The 13,833-nt window shown below is 51.1% G+C and overlaps 1 protein-coding gene across 1 annotated transcript; it reads left to right on the plus strand.

Annotated features, from left to right (window-relative positions):
* Window positions 1-5,048: 5,048 nt before the first annotated feature.
* Window positions 5,049-11,918, plus strand: LOC110332642 (E3 ubiquitin/ISG15 ligase TRIM25-like). The gene is made up of 8 exons (XM_021213940.1): window positions 5,049-5,122; window positions 5,224-5,267; window positions 5,598-6,262; window positions 8,588-8,683; window positions 8,886-9,119; window positions 9,955-10,117; window positions 10,313-10,375; window positions 11,316-11,918. The coding sequence occupies exons 1-8, from the start codon at window positions 5,070-5,072 to the stop codon at window positions 11,870-11,872; spliced, it is 1,875 nt and encodes a 624-aa protein (XP_021069599.1). The 5' UTR covers window positions 5,049-5,069; the 3' UTR covers window positions 11,873-11,918.
* The last annotated feature ends 1,915 nt before the right edge of the window (window positions 11,919-13,833 follow it).

A 13,833-nucleotide genomic window follows, 5' to 3' on the forward strand; every position in this document is an offset into this window, starting at 1 on the left:
AAAAAAAAAAAACCCTTTGGAGACTATCAGATTGACACTTATTTATCTGACCCTGTTGTTTGGGGGAGGAGCACTCATGCCTGGGGACCCATGTGAGGTCACAGGACCTGCAGGTGTCAACTCTCTCCAACATGAAGGTTCCAGGGCTCAACCTCAGGTCATCAAGCTGGGCTGCAAGGCCCCGTACCTGCTGCACCACCCCGCCATCCCCCACCCCTTCCCCGTCTCACCAGGCCCCAAACAGAACTTTCTTAAGACCGGGCAGGTCCAGGTTCTTCTGTGCACCCAGCAGGAAGCAGGGAGGAAATGGAGCATGGAGCGGGCACTGCGGGTTTTGTTGTTTTTTTTTTTTTCAGGATTCAGTCCCCAAATTCCTGGTTAGTCACACAACCAAACCTTCCGTGGAGGTTCGCTGAGTGGTGGTGGCTCATGAACAGCCCTGAATCTGTCGTTAAAGGGTCCTGGAGCCATGGATGCAATTCTTATTTCTCTGTACGGTGATAGGGGGCACACCAGGTGCCCTGGATCTGGCTGCCTTTCACTATCAGCCTCTCAAGCAGGGAGGGTAGAAATCCTCAGCCCGGACACCAGCCCTACCGTACAGACTGGCGCTATCGAGGGAGATGTGTGTGTGGCTCCCCTGGATGAAATTCAGAGAGGGCAGAAACCTGTAAGAAAAAGAAGGAAGCAACAACAGGAGCCTGAGAAGTGGTCAGGAACGGAAAAAACAGTAAACTGTGCGCTGGCAAGCGCTTGCAAGCGATGGCACAGCCACTCTGCTGGGACCACGTCTGGCTCCCAGCGGGAAGAGCAAACCCTCTGCAGGCTCAGAGCTGGGAGGCACTCAGTGTGGGGATTTAAACAGGCGGTGATGTGATGCAGAGGTACTGATAACCAAGGACCAGATGATCCTGACCAGATTCATTCTGAAAACAGCGCCTGGTACAGAGAGGGGCTATGTATGCTTGCACTTGGTCTAGCAAACAATTACAAGGCCTCAGTCCAAGAGAAGGAAACTCAGCGGCACACCCTGTGGTGAGAGCTCCAGTTTCTAGCGGGAGTCTGCAGACTAACACAGAACTCACAAAACTTTCCTTAGCTCCCACAGATAGAGAGAGAGGCGCTGGAGGCCCACGTGTGCCGGGTAAGAGGCACTGGTAAAAGCCTCTACTGTGGGTTGAGATCAGCTTAGCTGAGACAGAGTGAGGCCGAGAGGGTGTGAGGTCTCTGCCAGGGCTGGAGAGGCTTGGCCTTCTGCTGGATCAAGGTGCCTCGGGCTCCCTGTTCCCCTGGCCTTTTTTGGTTTGCTTTTTAGTTTTTTGCATATATATATATGTATATATATATACACACATATATACACATATATATACACATATATACACAGAAATATATAGTATATATATATACTACATATACAAATATATATACATGCACATATATGTATATATACATATATATACATATACACATAAATATACAGTATATATATTTATATACTATATATACATATATACACACACACACACACACACACAATCTGTCTGTGCACCATGTGTGTTGTGTGCTCTGTGCCCGCAGAGACTGAAGGGAATATTGGAATCCCCTGGGACTGGAGTTACAGGTAGTTATGAGCAGCCTAATGTGGGTGTTGGGAATTTAATCCAGGTCCTCAGATTCAAATGGACCTCACCATTTCTCCCCTACCATGCTCGATACACAATGACATGACCTAGACAGAGCCAGCCAGCCACAGTGGGCTTCTTACAGCCTAGCCATTAGAACAATGCAGCAGTGTATGTGAGACGCTTTCTGAACCCCTGAACGTGGTTTTTCCCTCTTTTTCTGTGGGGATGAGAAACTGAGATTCTCACACATACTGGCTAAGTACTTGTACATGCGTTTCTATCCCCTTGAATCTTTTAAATTACTTTAAGGGTTTATGTAGCCCAGGCTGTCCTAGAACTCATGCTGGCCTGGAGCTCAGAGATCTGCCTGCATCTGCCTCCTGGGTGCTGGGATTAAAGGCTCCATGCTCTGTTGAAGTGTGTGTGTGTGTGTGTGTGTGTGTGTGTGTGTGTGTGTGTATACGCACTCATGCGTGTCTGTGTATGAGGATGTCAGAGGGTCGCTGAATCCTTGACATTGGAGTTACAGACAGTGGTGAGTGGCCAGATATGGGGGCCAGGAACCAGTCCTAGGTCCTCTGCAAGAGCAATATGGCCTCTAAATCTCTGAGCCATTGCTCCAGCCTTAAAAGTTCTTAGAAACTGAGATACACATAATTTTATATACATGGAAGTTTTGCCTGTCTGTTTATCTGTGCACCCTGTGCATGCCTTATGCCAGGGGCAGCAGGACTCAAATCCTCTGGAACTAGAGTTCCATCCAGATGTGAGGGTACAGAGAACCAACCCAGGTCCTCTGGAAGAGCAGCCAATGTTCTTAACTGCCAAGTCATATCTCCAGCCTTAACTACTGAGCCATCTCTCCAGCCTTAACTGCCGAGTCATCTCTCCAGCCTTAAGTGCTGTGTCATGTTTCCAACCCTGACTGCTGAGTCATGTCTCCAGCCCTTGATTTTTGTTTGTTGCCTTTGCTTTTTAAAAATCTATAATGGGAGCCGGGCACGGTGGCACATGCCTTTAATCCCAGCACTCGGGAGGCAGAGGCAGGTGGATTTCTGAGTTCGAGGCCAGCCTGGTCTACAGAGTGAGTTCCAGGACAGCCAGGGCTACACAGAGAAACCCTAGTTCCAGGGAATCTGACACCCACTTCTGGCCTTTTGCCACGTGGCACACAGACATACATGCAGACGAAACACCCGATACACTTTTCCCCTTTGACAGGATTTCATTTGGAACCCGAGATCTTTCTGTCTTCAGCCTCCTCTTGCAGAGTTTTAAATGGCAAAAGGAACAAACAAAAACCTAAAGCTGGGGTTAGAGAGATGGCTCAGCAGTTAAGAGCACTGGCTGCTCTTCCAGAGGACTCAGGTTCGATTCCCAGCCCCCACAAGACAGCTTACACTCGCTTTAACTCCAGTTCCAGGGGATCTGATAGATTCTGCTCCCTTTAGGTAACACACACACACACACACACACACACACACACACACGGTACATATACAAACACACATATACACATGCAGGCAAAATGTTTATACACATGAAAATCAATGGACTTTAATTTTTTAATCCCCTTGGAAAACAAAAAGCCCTAAAGCTGCCACATCTGTCCAGGCCAAACTAAGGCAGGACCATCTGGCCAGATAGCACAGTGAGACAAACTATGGGGTAAGGGGATAGGGGAGCTGGGCGTACTTTTAATCCCATGTACTTGGAGGCTAAGGCAGAAGGACCATGGATTAAGGTCATCTTTAGATAAGCAACAAGCTCAAGGCCAGTGTGGGCAGCTTAAGTAAACCACTGAGGAGAAAGCTCAGCTGACCAGGGCTTGCCCAGCTCACACAAGACCACGGTTTCAAACCTCAACACCAGGCTCTAGCAGAATCCTGATTTGATACATGATGACTAATGCAGTAGTTAAAACTTTGTAGTTTTGTAATTAAACCATTATGTTTCCATAAGAGCAGAACAATGTCATATGTATAGTCAAAACACTGCAGTTCCCAACATCCCACAGTCTCCAACCGGAGCAGAGGCACGAGGCAGTGTTTGTGTTTGTGTGGTGTGGCTCTGTGCAGCAGGCAAACTGCACGTGGTGTGTTCGGACAGCCATGAGGTCGATACTGCTGACTCAACACACCCTGGACACACTCTGCATTTGATTTTAGATTAATTTTTGATTGGTGGGAGTCCAGAAACTTTTCAATATCCAGAGGGTGAAAAGCTGGATTTTAGTACCCTGGGTTTGATCCTCAGAACCTCAAAGAAAAGGAACTCCATTACTCTCACACAAGAGTTCCGCAAAGAGCTTGCAGCAGACACTGTAACTAGTGGACAATGCCTCCTCCGATCCCCAGGATGAGAAAAGGCTGCCTTCTGTTCCCCGCCACTGATCAAGAAGAGGGGTCAGGCTAGGCTTTTGAAGCAGATTGATGTGACAGCCTAAAACTCTTTAGAAGCTTTTTTCTGTGGGGTTCAGAAGGACAGGAAATAAGCCACAAGTCACTAAATCAGAGCAATGGTGACTCTCCAGCTTCCCAGTTCCTGACTTCTCTTTCTAAGGGTTGGAAACAAAGTGACAGCAACAACGGATAGAATCACCCAAAGACCATGCTCTGGGCTACCAGGGGGGGGGAGGGGGGATGTAACTCAGCCACAAGCGTTTGCCTCCTGTATGCAAGGCCCTGGCTTTGATCACCTGCTTGGGGAAGGAGGGGGAAGCAAAGGAAAGGGAGATGCTGGAGAGATGGGGCAGCGATTAAGAGCATTTGGTGTGCCTGGCAGTGGTGGTGCATGCCTTTAATCCCAGCACTTGGGAGGCAAAGGTAGGCGAATTTCTAAGTTCAAGGCCCACCTGGTCTAGTCAGAGCTACACAGAGAAACCCTGTCTCGACCCCCCCCCAAAAAAAAAAAAAAGCATTTGGTGCTTTCGCAAAGGACCAAACACTTACACAGGGACTCATAGCCATCTGTAACTCCAGCTCCAGGGAATCTGATGCCATCTTCTGGCATCCTCAGGAACTGCATGCACATAGTGCACATATACTAATGGACAGACAAAACATGCACAGCAAAAATAAATCTTTGAAGAAAAGGAGAGGAGGAGGAAGAATACCCGAATGATGCTTGGGTCATAAGTTAGCCCAGATCCTCCCGCTGCTCATTGGTCATTTTCCCTCTCTGGTCAGAAATATGAACATCAATTGTAAGCGGCCCAGGTGCTAGCCGCTTCTCCACCGAGAGAGACAGAGATGCTGGAGGTGAGAACCCATACGTGGAGGAGTAGAGTGTGTTGGTACTGCATAGCACTGTGGTCTGCCCTATGGGACACCTGTGTCCTGATGACGTCACAGGCAGGATGCAGGGACTGGCCGCACCTGAATTATGACATCAGCAAAACTTGGCTTATCCTCAAGGAAAGGGCATCCAGACAGGGAGACCATGAAACAGCGGCCACAGAGAAAGGAGAGAAGACGGCAATCATCGGTCCACAGGTAGGCACAAGAGGATGCTGGACACCCTCAGAAGCTGGTGAGGGAGGCTGCGGTAGGTCCTGGTACCTGAGTCTCTGTGGCTCTTTTTCTTCTTGGTACAGGGCAACAAAGTATCTGGCCCTCATGGACATGCAGAAGATCTCAAGTGAGTTCAAGCTCCTGACCTTCCCTCCTAAGTGCCAAGGGAGTGGCCCCTCCCCCAGACCACCTTGTCCTTCCTTCTGCCTTTCACCACCTCCCCCACAACTGGGGCTGGGATCAGGAAATAAGATGCTCAGTGCCCACCTGCATGGGGGTCGACTGCCCACACAGTCCTGGTTCCCCATGGTCAGACATCTGCTTCCAAAAGAAAGATATAAAAAGGAGTATGCCTATGACATGAAGAACATGCCCCTGATGTGCAAGACCATGTGCCTGGTGTAAAGGGTCATGCCCTGGCCCCTTGCCATGCCCGGATTTTTCTCTGTCTTCTCAGGACCAGCCCAGGACAAACCCCCCTCACAGCTCTCTTCCCAGCCCTCCAGAACCCTGCTCCATCTCCTGATGGGCAACAACAGCAGTCAGCACATATTGGAAGACCAAGTCCTCTGTCCCATTTGCCTGGAGGTGTTCCGCAACCCAGTCACTACCGCCTGTGGCCATAACTTCTGCATGACTTGTCTTCAGAGTTTCTGGGACCATCAGGCTGCCATCGGGGAGACTTACTATTGTCCCCAGTGCAGAGAGGCCTTCTCCAGCAGGCCCCGCCTCTGCAAGAACGTCATCCTCGGGGAGATGGTGGCTTGCTTCTCCCAGGCCAAGAGCCAGACCTCAGGGTCCTTGTGGGGCCTGGCTGGCCCCACAGATGTGCCCTGTGACTTTTGCTCTCCTCAGAAGCTGAGGGCAACCAAGTCATGCCTGCAATGCGTGGCTTCCTTGTGTGAGAAACATCTTCGCAGCCACTTTGAGGATCAGCTGTTCCAGCACCACCAGCTGTTGGACCCGGTGTGGGACCTCAAGAACCGCTTGTGCCGCAAGCATCGCAAGCTCCGGCAGCTGTACTGCCGCACGGAGGGCAGCTGTGTGTGCGGAACCTGCCTATTGGAGGAGCACAAGAACCATGATACCACCTCCCTGGAGGATGAACGGTCCCGCAAAGAGGTGAGGTGGGCTGAGGAAAGGGCATACCCCAGGCTCTGAGAATCTGTCACATTTCTGCGGGGGAAATGAACACAGCTGAAGCCTGGTTTTCTGGCCCCTAATACTTGAGATGCGAAGGCAGGAGCTCGAGAGGAGAATCCGATCTATCTGAGAAGCTGCTTAGGCGGGGCCGGCGAGATGGATGGATGCTTTCTACCCCGACTTAAGTTCCATCCTCAGAATCTACATTTAAGTGGAAGGAAAATGGGGCGTGGTGGTGTGCGCCTTTAATCCCAGCGTGTGGGAAGCAGGAGCAGATGGTCGTGAGTTTGAGGCCAGCCTCGGCTATGTAGTGAGTTTCAGGATAGTCAGAGCTGCAAAGCGAGTTTTAAAGATTTATTTATTTTTTGTATATGAGAGTACACTGTAGCTGTACAGATGGTTGTGAGCCATCATATGGTTGTTGGAAATTGAACTCAGGACCTCTGCTCGCTCCTCCAGACCAAAGATTTATTGTTATATGTAAGTAGCTTGTCTTCAGACACACCAGAAAAGGGTGTCAGATCTCATTACGGATGGTTGTAAGCCACCATGTGATTGCTGGGATTTGAACTCAGGACCTTCAGAAGAGCAGTCAGTGCTCTTAATCGTTGGGTGATCTCTCCAGGCCAAGACCCAACTCCTTGAAGCTGTCTATTGGTGCCCACACATGCCCCTACAATAATACTCCTTTTTGAAGGTAGACAGCTGCTAGCGTGATGGGTTATGTTATGGCATGGGAAAGCGTTGGTAAGTTAATAAGGAAGGCTTGTCAGAAGTCTCCGTGGTGAATGATGTGTTGTTATGGGGTAGGGAAGGTTGTTTACACGTCTCCCTTAGAGATGCATCCAGGAAACGCCTGTGCAAGACGCGCCTGCGCTTTTCTCCCCCCCAAGTAGCCACAGAAGACAGTAGCTGGAGAAACGACTCAGCAGCTAGGAGCACAAACCAGAGGACCCGGGTTTGACTCCCACCACCCACACGGTAGCTCACAACTGTAACTCCAGTTCCCCGGGAGCATGCAAAACATCCATACGCATAAAATAATAGACAAAAAAAATTTTTTTAATAGAACTCAGAAACGTGATCAATTGCTTCCTAACTTCTTACATTCCTTTTCTTGGTTTTGTTTAAAACAGTCCTCCCTGCCCATCACCATGTGTAGCTCACCACAGGCACAGAGGTCCCCACAACCCTTCATTAAGCATCACTCCCGGACCCCAAGTGCTTGTGTGGCAGTCCTCAGAGGAAGGCAGTGGTGGGTTTTCTACAACAGACATGGCTTCTGAGAAATTAGCCTCAATGGTTGTATAGGAACAGGTTATTATGAAAACAAAAAGAAGCATTTTAAAAAAAAAAAAAAATAGAACTTCCAGGCTATCAAGGCTTAAACATAATGTGCATGCCCCTGTAGTGAATCTGTTAACAACGTTTGGGACGCTGAAGCAGGGAGATGGCTTTGGGTTCAAGGCTAGCCTGGTCTACATAGCTGGTTTCAAGCCATAGGGCTACATAGCAAAACCTCATTTCAGAAACAGGTCAAGGGCCTGGAGAATGGCTCGGTCATTAAGAAACCTGGGTTCAGTTTTATGGCTCACAACTCTAGCCCTAGGGGATCCAAAACACTTTTCTGGCCTCCACCTGCATGCACAGGGTACACAGACATTACATCTAGGCAAAGACATAAAAAATTACAATAAAATGAAACAAAGCCAAAACTGGGCATAGTGGTACGTGCCTGAAGCATTAGCAGTAAATAGCTTAGGCAAGAAGTCCCCAAGTTCAAGGTCAGCCTCCGCTACATAAATTTGCTCCTCCCTCCCCCACATTAAAAACAAACAAACAAACAGGTTGAGGAGGTTGTTCAGTAAGTAAAGAGCTTGCTTCTATGACATGAGAACCTGAGTTTAACCCCCAAGTTAAAACAGACAGCCAGGCACCATGCTTGCACACCCTAATCCTGGCCCTGGGGAGGTAGAGCCAAGACAGTCCCCGGGGCTCGCTGCCAGCCTAGTCTAGCGGAAGCAGTGGGTTCTAGGTTTAATGAGAGAGCCTGTCTCAGAAAATAAGGAAGAGAGAGCTGGAGAGATGGCTCAGCAGTTAAAAGCACAATTCCTGCAGAAGATCTGGATTCAGGTCCTAGTGCTACAACCTTGTGTAACTCCAGTTCCAGGAGATCTGAACCAGGCACACATGTGTGCATCTACATACATACAGGCAAAATATATAAAATGTGTGTGTGTGTGTGCGCGTGCGCGCGCATGTATATACTTACATACATACTCACTTCTGCCCCGGCCCTTCCAGGTGGAAGTTCGGAAGATTCAGGCCAACGTGGAGAATCAGATGCTAATCATTGCTTCCGACAGCCAGAAACACCAGGGACGAGTGAGTTTTCTCTCGGTAAGGCGAACTGCCATTGCCTCAACCCAGGCTTCTCCCAGCATCTTCCATCTTTTGTTCTGGGACCTCCCAGAAGCCACAGGGGGTTTCCAGGAGGAAGAACAGTGGGCGGGAACAGGATGCTTGAGATATCTTTGGACCAGTATAGTGGAGTACAGGAGTAGGGTTCAGGGATGCCTCCCTCCCTGCACATCTACCTCAGAAACTGACTCAGACCATGCGAGATGAGGTGAACACCTGCTTCTCAGAGATCCTCCATGAGATTAAACAGCTGCAGATGAAGGTCTTGGATTTTGTGGAGAAGGAGGAGGCGGCCGCTCTGGGAAAGCTGGGCAACTCTATCCAGCAAAGCCACAACCGACTGCTCAAGTTGGAGGAGGACAGCGTCTGGCTCCACAGCCTGCTCGCCAACAGGAGTGATGAGCAGTTCCTACAGGCAAGACCACCCCCCCTCTAGACCAAGCCCTGATGTACCTGCATCACCTTGCCCACTCTCTGACTGAGAGCCCCAGGTAGATTCTCATCAGCACCTGCTGCTTTTATTGTACTGCCTGCAGAGATCAGCTATCCCTCAGGAAAGGATGGAGCAGTGCCCTGGGATTCTGAGTGTGTGATTCAGTCTCCCCCTACCCCCACCCCCCAAACCACAGTGAGTGAGGCAAAGGCAGTCTATGTGTTGAAAACTATATTCCTCTTCAGCCATGTTCCTGGTGTTACTGAAGGGTGGGGGTGGGAAGCCAAGGCACAGTGGCTGACCAAAAAGGGGCAGTGACTTTCTCTATGCCCAGAGACCTCCTACCACCTACCTCCTTCCTTCAACTGCCCTCGTACCCCTGGACAGATTTCTTCTTTTCAAGACAGGGTTTCTCTGTGTAGCCCTGGCTGTCCCGGAACTCACTCTGTAGACCAGGCTGGCCTCCAACTCAGAAATCTGCCTGCCTCTGCCTCCCGAGTGCTGGGATTAAAGGCGTGCGCCACCACTGCCCAGCTCCCTGGGCCAATTTCAAGGATCATTGCTTACCTCTCTGGACAACAGGATGGACTTAGCAATGACCTTTATGATTAAAGGCTCAACTCAAACCCTCCTATTGTTTTCTAAAGCAGCCAGGCTACCACTGAAACCCTAACCTAAGCTATCCAAACGACTAGGAGAGAGATGCTCATGCCTGAAAATGGGACTTTTCCTTCCCCTTGCCCATGGAGGTGGGTGCCCCTGGCAGGTGCCTGACTCCCGGCTAAGGGGGTACTCCCTGCCCATCTCTGCATACCAGGAGTTTCCCAAACTGAAGCACTTTCCTGCCTGCGTGGAACCCTTGCTAGGCACCAACTGTGAGGAGACACAGAGCTTCCTTCAGCTGCCAGAGACCCTGTCGCAGCTCCGGATCAGGCTGACGGACATAGGTCTTAGCTTCATCAACCAGCTGCTCTTAAAGGGTCAGTCTCTGTGGGTCTGGGGTCTGTAACTTGGGAGTGGGTCCTCCTCACCTCCAGTGGTTGTGTCACCCGCCTACCTGTGTACCACCCTTCCCAGGTTGCATGGGCTCCGGGATGGGCCAAGCCTATGTCTGAAAGGAGGCTGGGCTGTAAGAGGGGCCTCAGCAAAGCTTGTCCATTTCCCCCGCCCCCCAGGAATCAGGATGAACTCCTATGAGGTACTGCCCGCAACTGTGGATAGAAAGGCACTGCTCCAGAGTGAGTTCTCAAACCAGAGGTCAACCCTGGGGGAGGAGAGGAGGGAGGACGCCTAGGTGTCTGGACTTCCTGCCTCACCTGCATTCTGGCCTCCAGGGCACTTCCTGTTCACTTTCCTGGTCTCTCACTGCAGACTGGGGAACCCAGAGAGACTTAGCCTGGGTTCCAGACACTGTTAGGGAGAGGGGGTGCCCCCTGTCCCTTCCTACTCCAGAGACAGCTCTTCCATGGCTCTTGGGACCTTGGGTGTAGTAGCTTCTGATGGTATCTGAATGACTGCCACCTTCCGAAGAGTTAGCCAAGTCAGCTGGACTAGGTTTTATTTATTCCTCAGATTCCAAACATCTATTTATTTGATGTCCCTATAAGCCCTCTCCCTGGCCTTGGCTCTAGGACCAGATCCCAAGGTTTCTGAGATACTGAGAGTCAGATGTGGAACATTTTTTGACCTCTGGTTCATCTCAGCCAGGAACCCTTCACTGTCCCCAAGTCTCATTCATTCTTGTCCTGAATAAATAAGAAAGGTGATTGATTATGTTAGGACCTGGGGAGAAGGAGGAAGGGGACCCCTATTCCCCAGCCCCTCCACAAAAGTCCAACATCATACAGGGACTTCCTTCCTCCAGGCTGTCTGGTGCAGCCCTGCCAGGGCTCTGCTATTTTAAGAAGTAGATAAAGCCAGGTGTGGTAATCTAGCCGTTGAGGGGCTGAGACTGGATGGCCACCACAAGTTCAAGGTCAGCCTGGGCTAACCTGGGCTCAACAAAAATAAAGTCAATGAAAATAAACCAGTAGGTAGAGAGGATATGGCTTCTAAGACCCTGGGATTAGAAGCATCCAGCGAGATCTTTGCTAACATCATTGCAAAAATCTGCTCTTAGCCAGCACCCTACTCTGGCAACAATGACCCTGCTCCCTTGCGCCTCTTCCCCAACCCCAGATTACTGCAACCTGAACTTTGACCCCTGCACGGCCAGCGAAGAGCTGTTCTTGTTCAAGGAAACACACTCGGTGTTGAACTTGGGCATCCTTTTGGAGCCCTCGACTACCAACAGCCCGTTACCGGGCTTCAAGCAGTGGCCCCAGGTTCTGTGTTGCCCAGGCCTGTCCGAAGGCTGTCACTACTGGGAAGCTGAGGTGTCCAACTCGTGGATGTGCCTGGGAGTCACCTACCGTCGCAGCCCTCCGCTGAGCGGTCGCCCCCGTCGCAACATCGTCTACCTGCTGGGCCGCAACCCCTACTCTTGGTGTCTGGAGTGGGACTCGCTCAAGTTCTCAGTGTGGCACAACAACACACAGACGGTGCTACACGGATCCTACCACCACACGCTCGGCGTGGCGCTGGACTTCGGGACCGGCTGCCTGTCCTTCTACGGCGTGGCGGGAGACGTGAGCCTCCTCTACCGCTTCCTCACCTCCTTCCTCGAACCCCTGTACCCCGCGGTCATGGTCAGCAGCGGAGCCTCGCTCACACTCAAGCAGTATCCTGAGGCATAGGTAGCGCCCGCCGGCCCAGGCTTGCTGCCAATAAAGTTAGACTCTACGTACTGCCGTGCAGGGGTCAAAGTTCAGGTTGCAGTAATCTGGGGTTGGGAATGGAGGCACAAAGGAGCCAGGGTCATTGTTCCCAGGGCAGGAGTGTGGAAAGGGTGGCTCTCAGCATGGTCCCCTGCGCCAAGGATGAAAGTGGGTGGTCCACCTGCTTCCCAACCCTATGTCTGAATCCATCTGCCGCACCTGCCTAGAAATTCCTGATAGTGACCTTCTTCTCCGTGACACTGGAATGGTTCTGAACTAGACTGAAGGTCTCCTGGGAATGGGGATAGCCCATGTCTTTCAGAGACCAAAATCCTGCTTTAAATACCACCCCTCCCCCCACCCCATCAGCAACCCTTGCTTCTCAGGCCCATTCCTGTCTCTTCCCACTCTCTTTGGAGGCTGTGAAGCCTCAGACTGGGCAAGGCTTGAGGCAAACCGACTTCTCTCTCTCCAGGTAGCCAGACTGTGAAGTCACACTGGACAGACAGGAGGGTTGGCAGAGTTCTCTAGCTTATCTGAGGACTGCAAAGTTGGGGCTGAAGAACCCAGCTCTGCCTTAGCTCTAAGCCTGGCGGGCTGAGGTCCAGGTTAGTTAGAGGTGGTGGGCAGGACGGCTAACCTCAGTAAAGAGTCTAGCTCAGTGTTCTGCAGCGTGGAAGGCCATGGCTACCCAGATGGGTAAGCAATGCCTCCCACCCTCATCTGTAGGGTTTGTATGAGTGATTCCCTGCCTTCAGTGATGAGCTCACTCCACTCGTAGGGGCGGGTGTGGCGCAGGGGGAGGGGAGGTGCTGGGACACTCAGGCCTTTATAATCTAATTTGCCCAATGTGGGTCCTGGAAGTCTGTATTTCAGCTTCATCCACGGCCAGGCCAGGGCCGCTGCTAGAGGCCCTGACCATTGGATTGAAGCCCTGCCTACCCTCAAGCCAGGGGATCCTGTCCAGTGGGAAAGTATTCTCAATTTCCAGACTCACCCGGCCACAGTTCCTGTGGGTTTAAAGCAGGGCCCCAGCCGAGTTAATGATCCACAAACTGATAAAGGTCACAGGAGAAAAAGTCCCTAGGGCAAGGCAGCTGGCAGCCAGACTAGGAGGTTCCCCACTGTGAGGGCACTTGGGAACTCAGACCCCTGCCCTGCCCGTTCCTGGAGAAATTAGTAGCCCTGTTTTCTCCTTGAAGTTCTCCTTTTGTGGTAGGGAGAGCAATGCCGTTGTACTTTGAAGCTCCTCTGAGGGACCCTCTGAGAAAACCCTGGCTGTGACCAAACGGTGACCTTTCTCCCTAGGGTCTTCTGAGGACAAGCTCTGCATTGATTTCCCATGGGCTTCTGTTCCTGTCGGGGACAAGGCTGTGACCCTCTTTCCCTACAGTGAGGAGAGAGCCTTTTCTTCTCCCTAAGACCTCACACCTGACTCTTCTGGGTCAGGAAGGGAGCCAGCTTGGAGTGGGGTGGGGGTCATCCCTGTAACTCTGTCATTCAGGAGGCTGAGGCAGGAGAGTGGCTGCAAGTTCTAGAGGCAGGTCTGAGCTACATAATGAGACTCTTCCCCCACCCTCCAAAAAGGTGGCTGGGGGGGGGGCGGGGAGCCAGGCCTTGGTACCACATGCAGTAATCCCAGGGCTCTAGACGGTAGGAAAGTCAAAGTCGTCAATGACACAGCAAGTTCAAGGAACGAAAGGAAATGAAACAAGCATGGAGGGACTAGAGGAGGGCTAAATGTCCTTCACAGCTGTGCTGAGGGCAAGGACAGCGAAGGCAGTACCTGTGCAACCCACATAGAGAGTGGGGTAACAAAGTCTCCCCCTCTAGGGAGCTGACCAACTGCGTTAGGACATAAAGCTAGCAACAGGATGGTGTGGGACAGACATCCAAAGACACAAAGGTGTTACTTTCTTTTTTTGTTTGTTTGTTTGTTT

The sequence above is a fragment of the Mus pahari genome, chromosome 14 (assembly GCF_900095145.1).
Source record: "Mus pahari chromosome 14, PAHARI_EIJ_v1.1, whole genome shotgun sequence".
Taxonomy (NCBI): domain Eukaryota; kingdom Metazoa; phylum Chordata; class Mammalia; order Rodentia; family Muridae; genus Mus; species Mus pahari.